The sequence below is a fragment of the Salmo salar genome, chromosome ssa12 (assembly GCF_905237065.1).
Source record: "Salmo salar chromosome ssa12, Ssal_v3.1, whole genome shotgun sequence".
NCBI lineage: Eukaryota > Metazoa > Chordata > Actinopteri > Salmoniformes > Salmonidae > Salmo > Salmo salar.
The window spans coordinates 20,897,544-20,920,244 of record NC_059453.1 but is presented as its reverse complement, the minus strand read 5'-3'; the positions used below and the strand labels follow the sequence as shown (position 1 = coordinate 20,920,244).

Here is a 22,701-nt window from a genome sequence, read left to right as displayed (position 1 = left end):
TTACTACTATACTACTACTATACCACCAGTGTACTACTAATATATTACTACTATACTACTACTATACCACCAGTATACTACTAATATATTACTACTATACTACTACTATACCACCAGTATACTACTACTATATTACTACTATACTACTGCTATACCACCAGTATACTACTACTATATTACTACTATACTACTACTATACCACCAGTATACTACTACTATAGCTTCTACTACTGTTGTTAATGTGCATCTGAAGCTGAAAATCATTTCATTGGCACTAGCTGAAGTATATTGACTATGAAGTGACGATACCTTTTTGTTTTTATCATTCAGAACCAGTCAATTCACTTTATGTGTGTTCTAATCCACATGAATACGTGTGTGTGTGTGTTAGGTGATCGTGGGCAGTATATTTGAGGTGATATACGCGGTCATTAAGCCAGGGACATCGTTTGGCATCAGTGTGTTAAGAGCCCTCCGACTGCTCAGGATCTTCAAAGTCACCAAGTGAGTCTCACACACAGCGTTGTTTGGCATCTTCAGTCACCAAGGGATTCTGTGTTTCACCACTGCTACAGGCTAGTTGCATCATCAGCCTTTCTCCATCCTTTTCTATTCTCTCTTCTTCTGACTTTGTCATTTTCTCTCTGTTTCTATTTTCCAGTCGGCCATCACTACTGTCTGCATTTGTCTCTTTTCCTCCCTTGCTTCTTCTCTTTCTCTGACCTAGCCAGTTTGACATAAAAGTGGTTTTGATGTCTTGATGTTTTTTTATGCCTGTCCACTAACCTCTCTCTTCCCATTCTTCCTTTCTTTCTTTCTTTCTTTCTTTCTTTCTTTCTTTCTTTCTTTCTTTCTTTCTTTCTTTCTTTCTTTCTTTCTTTCTTTCTTTCTTTCTTTCTTTCTTTCTTTCTTTCTTTCTTTCTTTCTTCCTTCCTTCCTACCCACCCTCTCTCTCTCTCTCTCCCACCCCCTCTTTCTCATCCTCTGTCCTCATCCCTCTCTCCCTAGGTACTGGGCCCCTCTACGTAACTTGGTGGTATCATTACTCAACTCTATGAAGTCCATCATCAGTTTGCTCTTCCTCCTCTTCCTCTTCATTGTCGTCTTTGCCCTTTTGGGCATGCAGCTCTTCGGTGGACAGTCAGTACACACACACATACACACACACAGGTTCACACGCACGCCGACACACACACACACACACACACACACACACACACACACACACACACACACACACACACACACACACACACACACACACACACACACACACACACACACACACACATACATGCAGGAATCCAAGGGCTGTTACGTACACACCCACACACACACATACATAGACAATGGGAGGCAGGTAGACAATGGGCCAGTAACCCAAAGGTCGCTGGTTCGAATCCCCAGGCGGACTAGGTGAAAAATATGTTGATGTTCCCTTGAGCAAGGCACTTAACCCTAATTGCTCCTGTAAGTCACTCTGGATAAGAACATCTGTTAAATGACTGAAATGTAAAATGTAATACACACACGCATAAACTGATGATGGACTTCATGGCGTGGAGAGAGAGACTTGAGGAACTGTCAACTCACAATGGACTTCCTTCTGTGTGGATCTGTCCGGACGTATCCATGATATATCATAATGTCCCGCACTTCTCTCTCGCTCGCTCCTCTCTCTCCCTTTGTCCCTCTCTCCCCCTCTCTCTTTCTCCCGCTCTCTTTCTCCCTTCCAGATTCAACTTTGAAGATGGCACGCCGGCCACCAACTTTGACACCTTTCCTGCAGCTATAATGACAGTATTTCAGGTTAGACATTGGACCATTCTTTGGTGATACAGGGCGCTTTCACATATGAAATTTGGTTACCTGTTTCGGTTTGCTGGAGCGTTTGTGAGAATTCTACATAATATGTTTTGCTTTCCCAAGACCTGAAAAGAACCGTTTGAGGGCGCGGTTAGAAACATGCATATTTGACATGACGTCAGCGAGCTAGTCTGTTTACAACAGGCAAAAAAATTCCACGCGACTCGCGCTGCCGCATTACAATACCTGGTAGGTCCACTGGTCCTGCATCTTAGACCCGCTACTCACGCAGGGCCAGGATTCGCTACAGCCAGGTATTACACATGCCTACTAGAGTGAATCGGGGTACCAAACGCCCCAGGATTGGGATCACACAGGGGGATGTGAAAGGGCCCAGGTTCTGTCTCATACCAAACACCTGCTCTCTGTGCTTTTGACACGGTAGTACAGCATTCTGGTCATTGTGTTCACATCCTGTTTCTAGATTTGATTGGCTGTTCCAGTCTCTGACTCGTAGGACTTGTTTCTTATGGTATTTAGTTCTCCTATTGGGTTTCTCTGAATAGCTTGACTCACGGTGTGTGAACATTGTGTGAACACGCTTTGTGCCTTGATTACGTGTGTAGTAACATCTTGTATTTTTCTCCCGTGAGTGTGCGCACATGCAAATGGCTCAACACTAGTGTTTTACTGTGCCGTTTGTCATATGGAAACTGCACAGATATGACGTGTGTCATGTATGATGATCTGTGTGTGTGTGTGTGTGTGTGTGTGTGTGTGTGTGTGTGTGTGTGTGTGTGTGTGTGTGTGTGTGTGTGTGTGTGTGTGTGTGTGTGTGTGTGTGTGTGTACAGATCCTGACGGGTGAAGACTGGAACATGGTGATGTATGATGGGATCAAGTCTCAGGGAGGAGTAAACGGTGGAATGGCCTACTCCGTCTTCTTCATAGTGCTCACACTCTTCGGCAACTGTATCCTGATGACCATGGCGCTTATGCTGACTCACACACACACACACAGGTCTACGCTGATATACACATACACACAGAGACGCACAGAAATGCATACACACACGCACCACACACACACACACATATATATAAATGCATACACAAACACTTCAGTACAACTGAAGTCTCTCTATGGTGTGTGTGTGTGTGTAATGCAACACGTAAAAACACACGTACAGACATTTTAGAGGAACACAGAGGAAACAGATACTCATCAGAATGTTGTGGCTTGTGTCACAATGTTTCTGAGTTGGTCCTTTCGGTTCCTTAACCCCCTGCTCTCAGACACCCTACTGAATGTGTTCTTAGCTATCGCCGTGGACAATCTGGCCAATGCTCAGGAGTTGACCAAGGTACTGGACCACATTATACCTTACTTTACCTCACCTGGTTATAACCTTTCTATAACTGTACATAACCTGGCTATAACTGTACATAACCTGGCTATGACTGTATGGGTGAAGTAATCCTTAAACTCTATGCTGATCTTGGGTCAGTTTTTGCGTTTTCCCCAATAACGTTAAGGTTAGGATTTGGGGATGGCAAGCTGATCCTAGAGCTGTCCTTACTGTACCTCACCTTGCGATTATGTGTAACGGGCGTCGTAAGGATTAGACCAAGGTGCAGCGGGAACGTGTATACTCATCTTCTTTATTAACTCAAAAGAAGGAAAAAACAAACAAATCACGTATACAAAACAACGAACGACACTAAACAGTCCTGTCAGGTGCACAGACACAAAACAGGAAACAACTACCCACAAATCCCATAGAAAAAACACCCCTATACATAGGACCTTCAATCAGAGGCAACGAGGAACAGCTGCCTCCAATTGAAGGTCAATCAACAAACCCTAAACATAGAAATAGAAAGACTGAACATAGAAATACACTAACATAGAACATAGACCAAAAACCCGGAACACTCTAAACAAACACCCCTCTTACATAAGCACATAGACCAACAAACCCCGATACATTCTAAACAAACACCCCCTGCCACGTCCTGACCAAACTACAATAACAAAATACCCCTTTACTGAGCAGGACGTGACATTATGGTACTAGGGTTGCACAATTCCGGTAACTTTCTCCAAATTCCCAGGGTTTTCCAGGATTCCTGGATTTCCTGCTTATGCCCTCCTAATTCCAGGAACTTCCAACAAGGATTTCTGGAAAACTATGGAATTTGGGGAATTATACTGTACTGTATTACTCTTCTACTGAGCCTGTCTACTACTGACTGGACCAGGCTATAGACCTTATTCAGACGGCGGCCATTGTTAATTGACCAACGTTCTACACCCCACTAGCTGTCAATGGTTAGAACATACAGACTGAATAAGGTCTATTTCATATGGCTAATGCTCTCTCTTTCTCTCTCTCTCTCTCTCTCTCTCTCTCTCTCTCTCTCTCTCTCTCTCTCTCTTTCTCTCTCTCACTTTCTTTATCTCTCTCTATTTATTTCTCTCCCTCTCTCCCTCTGTTTATTTCTCCTTCCCTCTCCCTCCCTCTCTCTCCCTCCCTCTCTCTCCCTCTCACTCCCTCTCTCCCTCTGTTTATTTCTCCTTCCCTCTCCCTCCCTCTCTCTCCCTCCCTCTCTCTCCCTCTCCCTCCCTCTCTCCCTCTGTTTATTTCTCCTTCCCTCTCCCTCCCTCTCTCACCCTCCCTCTCTCTCTTTCTCTCTCCAGGATGAGGAGGAGCAAGAAGAGGCAGCTAATGCCAAGACAACCCTGCAGAAGGCCAAGGAGGTGGCTGAAGTTAGTCCTCTGTCTGCCGCTAACCTCTCCATCGCTGCGTGAGTAGAGTACACATCTATCTATCTATATTCTCTCTCTCTCTATCTATATCTATATTCTATCTATCTATATTCTATATATCTATCTATATTCTATCTATATTCTATATATCTATCTATCAACAGTGCATTCGGAAAGTATTCAGATCCCTTTACTTTTTTCACATTTCTTACATTACAGCCTTGTTCTAAAATGGATTCAAAAAAATAATCCTCATCAATCTACACACAACAGCCCATAATGACAAAGCAAAAACTGGTTTTTAGAATGTAAATACCTTATTTACATAAGTATTCAGACCCTTTGCTATGAGACTCGAAATTGAGATCAGGTGCATCCTGTTTCCATTGATCATCCTTGATGTTTCTACAACTTGATTGGAGTCCATCTGTGGTAAATTCAATTGATTGGACATGATATGGAAAGGCTCACACTTGTCTATATAAGGTCCCACAGTTGACAGTGCATGTCAGAGCAAAAACAAAACAAGCCGTGAGGTCAAAGGAATTTTCCGTAGAGCTCCGAGTCAGGACTGTGTCGAGGCACAGATCTGGGGAAGGGTTCCAAACAATTTCTGCAGCATTGAAGGTCCCCAAGAACACAGTGAGCTCCATCATTCTTAAATGGAAGAAGTTTAGAACCACCAAGACTCTTCCTAGAGCTGGCCGCCCAGCCAAACTGAGCAGAAGGGCCTTGGTCAAGGAGGTGACCAAGAACCCGATGGCCACTCTGACAGAGCTCCAGAGTTCCTCTGTGGAGATGGGAGAACCTTCCAGAAGGACAACCATCTCTGCAGAACTCCACCAATCAGGCCATCATGGTAGAGTGGCTAGATGGAAGCTGCTCCTCAGTAAAAGACACGACAGACTGCTTAGAGTTTGCCAAAAGGCACCTAAAGGACTCTCAGACCATGAAAAACAAGATTCTCTGGTCTGATGAAACCAAGATTGAGCTCTTTAGCCTCAATGCCAAGCATCACGTCTGGCACAATGCCCATGGTGAAGCATGGGAGACTAGTCAGGATTGAGGGAAAGATGAACGGAGCAAAGTACAGAGAGATCCTTGATGAAAACCTGCTCCAGAGTGCTCAGGCCTCAGACTGGAGTGAAGGTTCACCTTCCAACAGGACAACAACCCTAAGCACACAGCCAAGACAACGCAGGAGTGGCTTCAGGACAAGTCTCTGAATGTCCTTGAGTGGCCCAGCCAGAGCCCGGACTTGAACTCAATCAAACATCTCTGGAGTGACCTGAAAATAGCTGTGCAGATTGAGAGGATCTGCAGAGATTAATGGGAGAAACCCCCCAAATACAGGTGTGCCAAACTTATTGTCATACCCAAGAAGACTCAAGGCTGTAATCACTGCCAAAGGTGCTTCAACAAAGTACTGAGTAAAGGGTCTGAATACTGATGTAAATTTCATATTTACCTTTTTAATATATATTTGCAAAAATGTATAAAAACCTGTTTTTGCTTTGTCATTATGGGGTATTGTTTCTAGATTGATGAGGGAAAAAACAATGTAATACATTTTAGAATAAGGCTATCTATCTATCTATCTATCTATCTATCTATATTCTATCTATCTATAGTCCATCTATCTATCTATATTCTATCTATATATTCTATCTATCTATCCATCTATATTATATCTATATTATATCTATATTATATCTATCTATCTATATTCATCTATATTATATCTATATTATATATATCTATATATCTATCTATCTATCTATCTATCTATCTTATATCTATATTATATCTATATCTATCTATCTATCTTATATCTTTATTATATCTATATTATATCTATCTATCTATCTATCTATCTATCTATATTCTATCTATCTATCTATCTATCTATCTATATTCTATCTATCTATCTATCTATCTATCTATCTATCTATCTATCTATCTATCTATCTATCTATCTATCTATCTATCTATCTATCTATCTATATTCCATCTATATTATATCTATATTCCATCTATATTATATCTATCTATATTCCATCTATATTATATCTATCTATCTATCTATCTATCTATCTATCTATCTATCTATCTATCTATCTATCTATCTATCTATCTATCTATCTATCTATCTATCTATCTATCTATCTATCTATCTATCTATCTATCTATCTATCTATCTATCTATATTATATATATATTATATCTATATTATATCTATATCTATATTATATCTATATTATATATATCTATCTATCTATATTATATCTATATTATATCTATCTATCTGTCTGTTGCTAGATCTGTGGTTATTTCAGTTCTGTCACTAATGGGAAGCAAATATACTGATACACTGGAAACAGTTGCTACTGTACACACACACACACACACACACACACACACACACACACACACACACACACACACACACACACACACACACACACACACACACACACACACACACACACACACACAGTACTCAGTCTAATGTACACTCCATTACTCTACTCAATCTGACCGACACACACTTCAAGACTCAATCTGACGCACACGTCATCTCCCACTCGACCTAAGGCTTCTTCAAATTGAATCACAGTTATCATCAAGAGAGATACAAGGTTAAATGCATTACAGTAATTATGAGAAGGAGGTTAAATACACTATACTAGTTATGAGAAGGAAGCATGGTTAAATATACTAGTTTGAGCTTCGAGGTGTGGCAAGGTCCCATAAAAAAAAAACGTCTGAAGCATCATCAAATTTGACAGTGAGTGCACTAAAACGTAATTCCACCCTAATTCCATTCAGAGTCAATGGAAACGAGCTAAGTGGCTACGCGGCAACGCAGCGGGCAAAGACAGACTACAGCCAGAAGAATGGCATCTTCTTATCATCAAAGACAGTGACAGGAAAAGGAAATAGTTTGTACTGAAATTCTGTGGCCCTTTGAAATGTTTGATGTGCCCTTTTGTGTGTGTGTGTTCCATTGTCTGCTGTTTCTGCAAGGAGAAGCAGATTTTACATAAGCCCCTCCAGCCCTTTATAAAAGTCCTTACCCGGTAATATGTGCCTGTCTTAGTGTTTTTTTACAAGGAGAACAATAGGTTTAGTCATGTCTTAGAGGACGTAGGGGATGGGAAGGAGGAGAGAGAGTGTGTGTTCATTTCCCTGCTATATATTAACAATACTGTATTAAGATACTGTTTATCAAGACTTCATGTTACACAATATTACAGGCTGCATTTACACAGGCAGCCCAATTCTGATCTTTTGACCAATCAGATCAGCTCTTTTGGGCAAAAGATTAGAATTGAGCTGCCTGTGTAAATGCAGCCATAGACACATACATTTAAGGTGCCATACATGAGATACTAATGTCTTTGACTTTGTGGTGGTGATTTAAACAGAGGCACAAACACGTTACTCCAACAACTAACCCCTTCCAAGCACTCTTCTAAATGTTGTCACAGTACCAGTATAGCAATACTACGACACCTGATTTTCCATGGCAGGAAGGAAAACAGAAAGCAGACTAAATTCTTTGGTCCTGTAAAATATAGTGTGCTATAGCTTGGAATATAAACATGTGACTCTGGGTGACATCGTAAGGCTGTTTGTTTCCAACATGAGAAACTTACATTTGTTTTACCTCATTTCCACCAGCATGTTGAATGTGCAACCAGAGGGAAAACAACTCTAGACCACCTTTACTCCACACACAGAGACGCGTACAAAGCTCTCCCTCTCCCTCCATTTGGCAAATCTGACCATAATTCTATCCTTCTGATTCCTGCTTACAAGCAAAAATTAAAGCAGGAAGCACCAGTGACTCGGTCAATAAAAGAATGGTCAGATGAAGCAGATGCTAAGCTACAGGACTGTTTTGCTAGCACAGACTGGAATATGTTCAAGGATTCCTCCAATGGCATTGAGGAGTACACCACATCAGTCATTGGCTTCCTCAATAAGTGCATCGATGACGTCGTCCCCACAGTGACCGTACGTACATACCCCAACCAGAAGCCATGGATTACAGGCAACATCCACACTGAGCTAAAGGCTAGAGCTGCCGCTTTCAAGGAGCGAGACTCTAACCCGGAAGCTTATAAGAAATCCCACTATGCCCTCTGACGAACCATCAAATAAGCAAAGTGTCAATACAGGACTAAGATCGAATCGTACTACACCGGCTCCGACACTCGTCGAATGTGGCAAGGCTTGAAAACCATTACAGACTACAAAGGGAAGCACAGCCTAGAGCTGTCCAGTAAAACGAGCCAATCAGATAAGCTAAACTACTTCTATGCTCGCTTCAAGGGAAATAACACTGAAACATGCATGAGAGCACCAGCTGTTCTGGATGACTGTGTGATCTCGCCCCCCACAGCCAATGTGAGTAAGAACTTTAAACAGGTCAACATTCACAAGGCCGCAGGGCCAGACGGATTACCAGGACGTGTACTCCAAGCATGCGCTGACCAACTGGCAAGTGTCTTTACTGACATTTTCAACCTCTCCCTGTCCGAGTCTATAATACCAACATATTTTAAGCAGACCAGCATAGTCCCTGTGCCCAAGAACACTAAGGTAACCTGCCTAAATGACTACCGACCCGTAGCACTCTGTAGCCATGAAGTGCTTTGAAAGGCTGGTCATGGCTCATATCAACACCATTATCCCAGAAATCCTAGACCCACTCCAGTTTGCATACCACCCCAACAGATCCACAGATGATGCAATCTCTATTACACTCCACACTGCCCTTTCCCACCTGGACAAAAGGAACACCTATGTGAGAATGCTATTCATTGACTACAGCTCAGCGTTCAACACCATAGTGCCCTCAAAGCTCATCACTAAGCTAAGGACCCTGGGACTAAACACCTCCCTCTGCAACTGGATCCTGGACTTCCTGACGGGCCGCCCCCAGGTGGTAAGGGTAGGTAACAACACATCCGCCACACTGATCCTCAACACGGGGGCCCCTCAGGTGTGTGTGCTCAGTCCCCTCCTGTACTCCCTGTTCACTCATGACTGCACGGCCAGGCACGACTCGAACACCATCATTAAGTTTGCAGATGACACAACAGTGGTAGGCCTGATCACCGACAATGACAAGAGAGCATATAGGGAGGAGGTCAGAGACCTGGCCATGTGGTGCCAGGACAACAACCTCTCCCTCAACGTGATCAAGACAAAGGAGATGATTGTGGACTACAAGAAAAGGAGGACTGAGCACGCCCCCATTCGTATCGACGGGGCATGATAAAACCTATTCCCCCTCAGGAGACCGAAAAGATTTGGCATGGGTCCTCAGATCCTCAAAATCCTCAAAAGGTTCTACAGCTGCACCATCGAGAGCATCCTGACTGGTTGCATCACTGCCTGGAATGGCAACTGCTCGGCCTCCGACCGCAAGGCACTACAGAGGGTAGTGTGTACGGCCCAGTACGTCACTGGGGCCAAACTTCCTGCCATCCAGGACCTATTTACCAGGCGGTGTCAGAGGAAGGCCCTAAAAATTGGCAAAGACTCCAGCCACCCTAGTCACAGACTGTTCTCTCTGCTACCGCACGGCAAGTGGTGCCGGATCGCCAAGTCTAGGTCCAAGAGGCTTCTAAACAGCTTCTATCCCCAATCCATAAGACTCCTGAACATCTAGTCAAATGGCTACCCAGACTATTTGCATTGCCACCCCCCCTACCCCCGCCTTTACACCGCTACTACTCGATGTTATTATCTATGCATAGTCACTTTAATAACTCTACCTACATGTACATATGGGGCGGCAGGTAGTCTAGTGGTTAGAGCGTTGGACTTGTAACTGAAAGGTTGCAAGATAAAATCCCTGAGCTGACAAGGTAAAAGAAACTAAAATAAAATAATCATATGTTGTTCTTCCCCTGAACAAGGCAGTTAACCCACTGTTCCCAGGCCATCATTCAAAATAAGAATTTGTTCTTAACTGACTTGCCAATTAAATAAATAAAAAATAAAAAATGACCTTGACTTACCGGTGCCGCCACACACTGCTCTTTAACTACTTGTAACTTTTATTTCTTATTCGTATTTTTTAAACTGCATTGTTGGTTAGGGGCTTGCAAGTAAGCATTTCGCTTTTGTATTTGGCGCATGTAACTAATAAAATTTGATTTGGTTTGAAGTCCGCTTTATGTTTTGTTTTCTTGTGAGACTGGTATCATGACAACCCGAGTCTAAAGGTTATTTAAACATGGGAAGGTTGTAGCAGCGCTGTTTTTATACACGCCACCTACCGTAACTAACCCTACTCCAAACCTTCTTCCTACACGAACACACTAACTCACTCTTCTAAACATTGTCTACAGGTTGTCTGAAGGTTCTGTAAATGTTGTGAGAAGATTTGCCACATCTCCTTACACTAACAGCCAGGACTCACTCTTTCACTCTTGCGAACGTTGTATAAACGTTGTATAAACGTTGTATATAGTAGAGGTGGAGGGAGGATATTGTTTTTATCCGATTCACCTTACTAACCCTATTCCGAACACCCCTATTTCTCATTACACTAACAACACTCTGAGCACACTCACTCATCTCAACGTTGTGGAAACGTTGTGGACAGAAAGAAAAAAGGAAATGTTGTGAGAAGGTTGTATATAAACGTTGTGTACGGTAGAAGTGGTGGGAGGAAGGTTGTGGCGGTGTTGTTTTTATGTTGGTTGTGTCGCTCCCTCCCTCCTTGTCTCCTCTTCAGAGTGACAGTAACAAAAACTGAGCGTATCGATGCCACAGAGAATGTGCTTGACTGGTATTTACTCGTTTATTTCATTTTACGCTTTACTTTTTTATTTTTTACTCTTCATTTTATCCTTTCCTCATCCATCCTTTTCTGATGTTGTTTTTCCTTTATTTTTTTGTTTGTGTCGTTCTTTTGTTAGTGTGGTTTTTTCAGTCTTTCCGTGCTGTTTCATGATTAGGGTTGCAAAATTCTAAAGACTTCCGGGGGTAAAAAAAAATATAATTTTTTTAATTTCCAGTTGGAATATTCCAGTTGGGGTTTTTGGAAAACCTGGGAACTTTGGGAACATTTTTGGGTTTTGCCAATCCTAATTCCTGATCCTTGTTTTGGTGTTTGTTTGTTCAACTCTGGCTGGCTGTCATTTTGTTAGTAGGTGTGATAAACTGGCTAGCTGGTTTCGTTGGGGTCAATTCCAGTTTCAATTCAGTAGATTCAAAAGGATGAATTGAAATGTCATATTTGAATTGAAAACTGACCATTCTTTTCTATGAGGATTTGTCAGTTCATTTACGTCTAGAATGATCTGAACTATCTGAATCGTTGGAGGTAAGTGGTGTTAGTGAGGTGCTCGAGGAGGGGTCATTTGGGAGGGGACCGGGGGTGGGGGTGCAGTTGAGGGGGGGCTGACGGCTGTAACACATTTCACCCCGTACCTTCTCAAAAGTCCATGGCTATGTCTTTGTCTCTGTCTTTGTCTCGCAATAATGGAATCGTTTGTATACATTGAAACAAACTGTTTGAGATTTTGTTGATATAATTTTGGTAAAAGAATGTGGTTTAAAACTTCAATGAACAAAAATGTTTATTCAACAAAATCTTGTAATAAACAATTGATGTGTAAAAAATACCTTAATTTGAGGTATCTGTTGATGTTTTGGCACTTCCATCATAATCAATCTTCTTCATCATCGTAATCATCATCATCATCACATCCACCTCTGCAATGTATTCCTATGTGGGCTACAGGGACTCTTCTCACTGGCTGTCTGTCTGCTGTTGGGTCTATGATATCATCGCTTAGGGGGGCTGGGAGAAAAAACCATCTAGTTATCTCTTCTAGCAACATTCACAACTGATCCCCTTCTCTTCTCTTCTTTCTTATCCCTCTCTTCCTCTCCGTATCATCTTCTTCTATCTTCCTTATTTTCTTTCTTTTTTCTCTCCCCTATCTCTCCCCACAGTAAGGAGCAGCAGAAGAATAATAAGGCTGGTGGCAAATCAGTGTGGGAACAGAGGACCAGTGAGATAAGGAGACAGAACCTGATGACCAGCAGAGAGGCCCTGTACAACGAGATGGACACGGAGGACTGGAAGGTCAGGGGAGAGGGGGAGGGAGAGGTGAGAGATACAGACACTGGAAGGTCAGGGGAGAGGAGGAGGGAGAGGTGAGAGATACAGACACTGGAAGGTCAGGGGAGAGGGGGAGGGAGAGGTGAGAGATACAGACACTGGAAGGTCAGGGGAGAGGGGGAGGGAGAGGTGAGAGATACAGACACTGGAAGGTTAGGGGAGAGGAGGAGGGAGAGGTGAGAGATTCAGACACTGGAAGGTTAGGGGAGAGGAGGAGGGAGAGGTGAGAGATTAAGACACTGGAAGGTTAGGGGAGAGGAGGAGGGAGAGGTGAGAGATACAGACACTGGAAGGTCAGGGGAGAGGAGGAGGGAGAGGTGAGAGATACAGACACTGGAAGGTCAGGGGAGAGGGGAGGGAGAGGTGAGAGATACAGACACTGGAAGGTCAGGGGGAGAGGAGGAGGGAGAGGTCAGAGATACAGACACTGGAAGGTCAGGGGAGAGGGGGAGGGAGAGGTGAGAGATACAGACACTGGAAGGTCAGGGGAGAGGAGGAGGGAGAGGTGAGAGATACAGACACTGGAAGGTCAGGGGAGAGGGGGAGGGAGAGGTGAGAGATACAGACACTGGAAGGTCAGGGGAGAGGAGGAGGGAGAGGTGAGAGATACAGACACTGGAAGGTTAGGGGAGAGGAGGAGGGAGAGGTGAGAGATTCAGACACTGGAAGGTTAGGGGAGAGGAGGAAGGAGAGGTGATAGATACAGACACTGGAAGGTCAGGGGAGAGGAGGAGGGAGAGGTGAGAGATACAGACACTGGAAGGTCAGGGGAGAGGGGGAGGGAGAGGTGAGAGATACAGACACTGGAAGGTCAGGGGAGAGGAGGAGGGAGAGGTGAGAGATACAGACACTGGAAGGTCAGGGGAGAGGGGGAGGGAGAGGTGAGAGATACAGACACTGGAAGGTCAGGGGAGAGGAGGAGGGAGAGGTGAGAGATACAGACACTGGAAGGTCAGGGGAGAGGAGGAGGGAGAGGTGAGAGATACAGACACTGGAAGGTCAGGGGAGAGGAGGAGGGAGAGGTGAGAGATACAGACACTGGAAGGTCAGGGGAGAGGGGGAGGGAGAGGTGAGAGATACAGACACTGGAAGGTTAGGGGAGAGGGGGAGGGAGAGGTGAGAGGTGAGAGATACAGACACTGGAAGGTTAGGGGGAGAGGAGGAGGGAGAGGTGAGAGATACAGACACTGGAAGGTTAGGGGAGAGGGGGAGGGAGAGGTGAGAGATACAGACACTGGAAGGTCAGGGGAGAGGGGGAGGGAGAGGTGAGAGATACAGACACTGGAAGTTGAGGGGAGAGGAGGAGGGAGAGGTGAGAGATACAGACACTGGAAGGTCAGGGTAGAGGAGGAGGGAGAGGTGAGAGACATGGAGGACTGGAAGGTCAGGGGAGAGGAGGAGGGAGAGGTGAGAGATACAGACACTGGAAGGTCAGGGTAGAGGGGGGAGGGAGAGGTGAGAGATACAGACACTGGAAGGTCAGGGGAGAGGGGGAGGGAGAGGTGAGAGATACAGACACTGGAAGGTCAGGGGAGAGGAGGAGGGAGAGGTGAGAGATACAGACACTGGAAGGTTAGGGGAGAGGAGGAGGGAGAGGTGAGAGATACAGACACTGGAAGGTCAGGGGAGAGGAGGAGGGAGAGGTGAGAGATACAGACACTGGAAGGTCAGGGTAGAGGAGGAGGGAGAGGTGAGAGATACAGACACTGGAAGGTCAGGGGAGAGGGGGAGGGAGAGGTGAGAGATACAGACACTGGAAGGTCAGGGGAGAGGAGGAGGGAGAGGTGAGAGATACAGACACTGGAAGGTCAGGGTAGAGGAGGAGGGAGAGGTGAGAGACATGGAGGACTGGAAGGTCAGGGGAGAGGAGGAGGGAGAGGTGAGGGAATAAAACAGGGACACTTCACAGTCCTTTATTACTGTCTAGTTATGCATGTAAGTACAGTGTAACTTAAACAGTAACTGTAATCGTACAGTGTAAATGTAGTGTAAAAAATAGTAACTATAATTGTAGTACTGTACTGAATGATTACACAGTAATAACAACACGGTAATGTAAAATGTTACCCATAGAGCCTCAGATAAACATATACTGTGTATATACACTACTGGTCAAAAGTTTTAGAACAACTACTCATTCAAGGGTTTTTCTTTATTTTTACTATTTTCTACATTGTAGAATAATAATAGTAGTGAATAATAGTGAAGACATAAACACTATGAAATAACACATATGGAATCATGTAGTAACCAAAAAAGTGTTAAACAAATCAAAATATATTTAATATTTGAGATTTTTCAAATAGCCACCCTTTGCCTTGATGACAGCTTTGCACACGCTTGGCATTCTCTCAACCAGCTTCATGAGGTAGTCACCTGGAATGCATTTCAATTAACAGGTGTGCCTTCTTAAAAGTTAATTTGTGGAATTTCCTTCCTTCTTAATGCGTTTGAGCCAATCAGTTGTGTTGTGACAAGGTTGTGACAAGGTTTTCAGAAGATAGCCCTATTTGGTAAAAGACCAAGTCCATATTATGGCAAGAACAGCTCAAATAAGCGAAGAGAAATGACAGTCCATCAAAACTTAAAGACATGAAAGTCAGTCAATCCGGGAAATGTCAAAAACTTTGACATCAAAAAGTTTCTTCAAGTGCAGTTGCAAAAACCATCAAGCGCTATGATGAAACTGGCTCGCATGAGGACCGCCACAGAAAAGGAAGAGCCAGAGTTAACTCTGCTGCAGAGGATAAGTTCATCAGAGAAAGGGAAAGGGGGATACCTAGTCAGTTGTACAACTGAATACATTCAACTGAAATGTGTCTTCCGCATTTAACCCAACCCCTCTGAATCAGAGAGGTGCGGGGGGCTGCCATAATCGACATCCACGTCTTCGGCGCCCAGGGAACAGTGTGTGTACTGCAGTGTGTTTACTGCCTTGCTCAGGGGCAGAATGACAGATTTAGAGTTACCTCTGCTGCAGAGGATAAGTTCATTAGAGTTAGCAACCTCAGAAATTGCAGCCCAAATAAATGCTTCACAGAGTTCAAGTAACAGACACATCTCAACATCAACTGTTCAGAGGAGAATGAGTGAATCAGCCCTTCATGGTCAAATTGCTGCAAAGAAACCACTACTAAAGGACACCAATAAGAAGAAGAGACCAGTTTTGGCCAAGAAACACGAGCAATGGACATTAGACATTAGACATCTCCGCATGTGTATTTCCCGCCAAGAAGCATGGAGTAGGAGGTGTTATGGTGTGGAGGTGCTTTGCTGGTGACACTGTCTGTGATTTATTTAGAATTCAAGGCACACTTAACCAGCATGGCTACCACAGCATTTTGCAGCGATACACCATCCCATCTGGTTTGGGTTTAGTGGGACTATCATTTGTTTTTCAACAGGACAATGACCCAACACACCTCCAGGCAGTGTAAGGGCTATTTTAACAAAAAGGAGAGTGATGGAGTGCTGCATCAGATGACCTGGCCTCCACAATCCCTCGACCTCAACCAAATTGAGATGGTTTGGGATGAGTCGGACCGCAGAGTGAAGGAAAAGCAGCCAACAAGTGCTCAGCATATGTGGGAACTCCTTCAAGACTGTTGGAAAAGCATTCCAGATGAACCTGGTTGAGAGAATGCCAAGAGTGCGCAAAGTTGTCATCAAGGCAAAGGGTGGCTATTTGAAGAATCTCAAATATAAAATATATTTTGATTTGTTTAAAACTTTTTGGGTTACTACATGATTCATAGTTTTGATGTCTTCACTATTATTCACTACTATTATTATTCTACAATGTGGAAAATAGTAAAAATAAAGAAAAATCGTAGTCGTTCTAAAACTTTTGACCGGTAGTGTATATACAGTCCAATCCTGGTATATATGATCCATGTCTTATTGGTGCTGGGGATGTGTGTTTTCCCTGGTCAGGTCATATATTTTGTCCAAAAAATATATGACATATATTTTATTTTGTATATATTTTATATGGCTTGGGACTGTGTGCTAAAGTGGAGAATGCATCAAAATATATAGCGCTTTTTGCAATTACATCACAAAGTGCTTAGAAGCAATCTGTGCCTAAATATCCAGAGCAATCAATAATGTAATGTATCGGTACACGAATTGAGACTGATAAACTGCAATGTAATGTACTCCAATGGAGTTGGCAATCATCAGGAGTCAACTGTGTATATATATAGTATTTCGGCAAACTTGAGATTTATGGTTCATAATGGCCGCCATATTGGAGCCTATGGTTTATAATTGGCGCCATATTGGTGCCTCTGATTCAGAGGGGTTGGGTTAAATGCGGAAGACACATTTCAGTTGAATGCATTCAGTTGTACAACTGACTAGGTATCCCCCTTTCCCTTTATGGTTTAAAATGGACCCCATATTGGTGCCTATGGTTTATAATGGACTGCATGTTGGTGCCTATGGTTGCAAAGGGATATTACTGGAACTTTTGAATTTTGCCAGTAAACTATCAGAATTTCTGTCACTTTCAATGATTTGATGTCATTTATCAAACATCTAGCGACCCTTTGGGGTCCTTCAGATGATCACAGGTGTCTGTAATTAACTCTGGGCTTCTGTGTGGCCTTACCACATGTAAAATAAGATGATTTGAAAATAAATGGAATGACTAAACTGTAAAACATTGTCCTAAAAATAAAGAATCAACTTAGTTAAACTTAAACCATTTGTGTTTAATATGATTTTCAGCATAAAATATTCTTTCTATATTTCTTTAGACTTTTATTTATTTCATTGTTGTAAATATTCTGCCGCAAAACTGGTGGCAGTTGTGAAAAAAGTCAACAGTTGGAAGAGTTGATCGAAAATAATGCCGTTGTTAAGTGCTTTTTCCATTAACTAGGCTATTTTCTCTTTGAACCATATGGTCTATCATTTGAAACTTATGGACAATATGTGAATACATTTTTTATTAAGTTATTCAGGTCTGAATGACCAAAGTTACCATAGATTACCTGTTAATTACCAAAATTACTGTAAATCAAATCAAATGTATTTTTATATAGCCCTTCGTACATCAGCTGATATCTCAAAGTGCTGTACAGAAACCCAGCCTAAAACCCCAAACAGCAAGCAAAGCATGTGAAAGAAGCACGGTGGCTAGGAAAAACTCCCTAGGAAAAACTCCCTAGAAAGGCCAAAAACCTAGGAAGAAACCTAGAGAGGAACCAGGCTATGAGGGGTGGCCAGTCCTCTTCTGGCTGTGCAGGGTGGATATTATAACAGAACATAGTCAAGATGTTAAAATGTTAATAAATGACCAGCATGGTCAAATAATAATAATCATAGTAGTTGTCGAGGGTGCAACAAGCACGTCCAGTGAACAGGTCAGGGTTCCATAGCCGCAGGCAGAACAGTTGAAACTGGAGCAGCAGCACGGCCAGGTGGACTGGGGACAGCAAGGAGTCATCATACCAGGTAGTCCTGAGGCATGGTCCTAGGGCTCAGGTCCTCCGAGAGAAAGAGAGAATTAGAGAGAGCATATTTAAATTCACACAGGACACCGGATAAGACAAGAGAAATACTCCAGATGTAACAGACTGACCCTAGCCCCCCCAACACATAAACTACTGCAGCATAAATACTGGAGGCTGAGACAGGAGGGATCAGAAGACACTGTGGCCCCATCCGATGATACCCCCGGACAGGGCCAAACAGGCAGGATATAACCCCACCCACTTTGCCAAAGCACAGCCCCCACACCACTAGAGGGATGTCTCCAACCACCAACTTACCGTCCTAAGACAAGGCCGAGTATAGCTCACAACGATCTCCGCCATGGCACAACCCAAAGGGGGGCGCCAACCCAGACAGGAAGACCACGTCAGTGACTCAACCCACTCAAGTGACGCACCCCTCCCATGGACGGCATGGAAGAACACCAGTAAGCCAGTGACTCAGCCCCTGTAAAAGGGTTAGAGGCAGAGAATCCCAGTGGAAAGAGGGGAACCGGCAAGGCAGAGACAGCAAGGACGGTTCGTTGCTCCAGCCTTTCCGTTCACCTTCACACTCCTGGGCCAGACTATACTTAATCATAGGACCTACTGAAGAGATAAGTCTTCAGTAAAGACTTAAAGGTTGAGACTGAGTCTGCGTCTCTCACATTGGTAGGCAGACCATTCCATAAAAATGGAGCTCTATAGGAGAAAGCCCTACCTCCAGCCGTTTGCTTAGAAATTCTAGGGACAATTAGGAGGCCTGCGTCTTGTGACCGTAGCGTACGTGTAGGTATGTACGGCAGGACCAAATCGGAAAGATAGGTAGGAGCAAGCCCATGTAATGCTTTGTAGGTTAGCAGTAAAACCTTGAAATCAGCCCTTGCCTTAACAGGAAGCCAGTGTAGGGAGGCTAGCACTGGAGTAATATGATCACATTTTTTGGTTCTAGTCAGGATTCTAGCAGCCGTATTTAGCACTAACTGAAGTTTATTTAGTGCTTTATCCGGGTAGCCGGAAAGTAGAGCATTGCACTAGTCCAGCCTAGAAGTAACAAAAGCATGGATTAATTTTTCTGCGTCATTTTTGGACAGAAAATGTCAGATTTTTGCAATGTTACGTAGATGGAAAAAAGCTGTCCTTGAAACAGTCTTGATATGTTCTTCAAAAGAGAGATCAGGGTCCAGAGTAACGCCGAGGTCCTTCAGTTTTATTTGAGACGACTGTACAACCATCCAGATTAATTGTCAGATTCAACAGAAGATCAACAGAAGATCTCTTGTAACGGTTGTCGTCAGGAATGGAGGACCAAAACGCAGCAGGAATGTGGATGCTCATCTTGATATTTATTTGAAATCAAAGTGAACACCAAAATAACAAAACAACAAACTCACGAACAACAAAAGTCTTGTAAGGCTCACACAGGCAAAACAAGAGACAATCTCCCACAAACACATACCCATATATAGGACTCTCAATCAGAGGCAACGAGAAAGCACCTGCCTCCAATTGAGAGTCCAACCCCCCATTAACCCAAACATAGAAATAGATAAACATAGAACAGTGCCCAAAAACCCCGGAATACATAAATCAAATACCCTTCTACAAAACCACCACCCCGAACCACATAAAACAAATACCCTCTGCCACGTCCTGACCCAACTACAATAACAAATAACCCCTATTACTGGTCAGGACGTGACAGTACCCCCCCCCTAAAGGTGCAGACCCCGGATGCACCTCATAAATAAACAAAACCCCAAAACAACAAAAAAATCCCCCTAAACTAAAGGGAGGGAAGGGAGGGTGGCTGCCGTCACCAACGGCACTTGTGCTATACCCCCCCTCCCCAACCCACCTATACAGGAGGTGGTTCTGGCTCCGGCCTACTGTCCTCCAGAATGCAGACAGACTTGATTAGTGTCGAGCCGTAGGCAGTCCCCCTCGGTTCCGGGTCGCTGGCAGTCCCCCTCGTTTCCGGATACTCTGGACTGCACACCGTTGCCGGATACTCTGGACTGCACACCGTTGCCGGATACTCTGGACTGCACACCGTTGCCAAACTCTCGAGGCTGGGCTGACGCACTGGAAGCCTGATGCGTGGTGCTGGTACTGGAGGTATCAGCCTGGGAACACGCACCTCTGGGCTAGTGCGGGGAGCGGGAACAGGACGAGTCAGACTGGGCTGACGCACTGGAAGCCTGGTGCGTGGTGCTGGACGTGCCAGACTGGGGTTTCGCACTTCCGGGTCCGCACGAGAGACAGGAACTGGAAACACTGGGCCATGGAGGCGCACAGGCGGTCTTGATCTCACCTCCTGCACAACCCGTCCTGGCTGGATGGAACTACTAGCACCCCGCTCGTACAGGGCTACTACAGGGCGAACTGGGCTGTGCAGGGGCCTGATGGTTGCCGTGCGTAGAGTGGGCGTAGGGTAGGCTGGTCCTAGGAGGCGCACCGGTGACCAGACGCGCTGCGCAGGCATCCTCCTACCGGGCTGGATGCCCATTCTAGCACGGCATCTGCGAGGGGCTGGAATAACTCGCACTGGACTGTGCGTGCGTATGGGCGAGATTGTGCGCACTTCAGCAAAACACGGAGCCCTCCACTCCATACGGTCCTCCATATAATCACGGGTAGCTGGCTTATGGCTCTTCCTTGGCCCAGCCAAACTACCCGTGTGCCCCCCCAAATTTTTTTATTGGGGGTGCCTCTCGTGCTTCTCCCTCAGCGCGTACAAGGCCTCATACCTCCGCCTCTCCGCCTTGGCTGCCTCGATTTCCTCCCGTGGGCGACGGTATTCCCCAGCCTGGTGCCAAGGTCCAGCCCCGTCCAGAATTTCCTCCCAGGTCCATTTCTCCCGCCAGTCCATCTCGAAATCCCTTTGCTCCTTACTCTGCTGCTTGGTCCATTTGTGGTGGGAGATTCTGTAACGGTTGTCGTCGGGAATGGAGGACCAAAACGCAGCAGGAATGTGGATGCTCATCTTGATATTTATTTGAAATCAAAGTGAACACCAAAATAACAAAACAACAAACTCACGAACAACAAAACAGTCTTGTAAGGCTCACACAGGCAAAACAAGAGACAATCTCCCACAAACACTTAACCAAACACATACCCATATATAGGACTCTCAATCAGAGGCAACGAGAAAGCACCTGCCTCCAATTGAGAGTCCAACCCCCATTAACCTAAACATAGAAATACATAAACATAGAACAGTGCCCAAAAACCCCGGAATACATAAATCAAATACCCTTCTACAAAACCACCACCCCGAACCACATAAAACAAATACCCTCTGCCACGTCCTGACCCAACTACAATAACAAATAACCCCTATTACTGGTCAGGACGTGACAATTACAGACGATTCCGGTGACTTTGGTAAATTACTGGTAGCTATTGGTGCCAAAAATGTCCCACTAATTACATCCACAATTAGAACCTTTGGTGACAAAATGGCGGACTGTTTACTAAACTCTGTATCTCTCTGGTTCTAGGAGTAGGAGTAGGGCCCAGGAGAGGATTTAAGTTAGAAGAGAATAAACATAGTGTTTTCTTTATTTATGGAAGAATCTTAACTTGAGGTCCACGTGTTAGGATTCTAACCTTGTTGTTTGCCTATATAAAGTAACTTATGGATCCAGTTTCAGAAGATAACACCATCCTTAACCCCCTCCCTCCCCAGGTGTCGTACCCCCATCGTGCGGGGGACATGAAGACCCACCTGGACCGTCCGCTGGTGGTCAACCCCCAGGACAACCGCAACAACAACACCAACAAGACCCGGCCTGGAGAGCCTCCTCTAGACCCGCAGGACAACCTGGGCCACCAGAGAGCTGAAGAATACATCAGACGCCAGGCCTGCTATCATCAGAGAAACAGGGGGGGTGAACCAAGGGGAGTTAGTGGCCCAGAGAGAGAGGCCCGTCAGGGGCACGGGGGGAGCAGATTGTCCCTGCAGACGCTGGAGGGTATTGAAGAAAGAAGGGAACATGGAAGGAGATGTAGGCATAAAGAAGGGAAGGAGGGGAGGAGTGTGTCACCGCATTATAGCGAGGGAGGAGTGGGGGATGAGAAGAGGAGGCACAGGAGGGTTAGGAGGGAGGGGGAGGAGGGAGGGAGAAGGCATAAGGGTAAGGGGACAGAAGGGGTAGTGGTAGGGGAGGGGGGTGAGGTAGAGGGGGAGGGGAGGAGGCCGAGGCGTCATCGGCATGGAGAGAGGAGCCGACAGCATCGAGTTAGAAAGTGAGTGACAGAGGATCCGTGTGTCTGTATCTGAATCTGTCAATATCAAACCTAATGTTTCCTTTGGGGATCAAAGGTATATCCACCACCGTTCAAAAGTTTGGGGTCACTTACAAATGTCCTTGTTTTCCATGAAAACATACATGAAATGAGTTGCAAAATAAATAGGAAATATAGTCAAGACTTATTATTTAAATAATAATTGTGTCCTTCAAACTTTGCTTTCGTCAAAGAATCTTCCAT

At 44.6% G+C, this 22,701-nt stretch overlaps 1 protein-coding gene across 1 annotated transcript in view; it reads left to right on the top strand.

Moving 5' to 3' along the window:
- LOC106592565 (voltage-dependent P/Q-type calcium channel subunit alpha-1A) overlaps positions 1-22,701 on the top strand; it is a 284,893-nt gene that overhangs the window by 201,815 nt on the left and 60,377 nt on the right. Inside the window, exons 15-24 of the mRNA XM_045692074.1 lie at positions 392-504; positions 1,009-1,140; positions 1,737-1,809; positions 2,660-2,777; positions 3,102-3,169; positions 4,507-4,613; positions 11,333-11,386; positions 12,559-12,715; positions 21,899-22,300; positions 22,343-22,458. Of these exons, the coding sequence (XP_045548030.1) occupies positions 392-504; positions 1,009-1,140; positions 1,737-1,809; positions 2,660-2,777; positions 3,102-3,169; positions 4,507-4,613; positions 11,333-11,386; positions 12,559-12,715; positions 21,899-22,300; positions 22,343-22,458 (1,340 nt within the window). The remainder of the gene's footprint in view (positions 1-391; positions 505-1,008; positions 1,141-1,736; positions 1,810-2,659; positions 2,778-3,101; positions 3,170-4,506; positions 4,614-11,332; positions 11,387-12,558; positions 12,716-21,898; positions 22,301-22,342; positions 22,459-22,701) is intronic.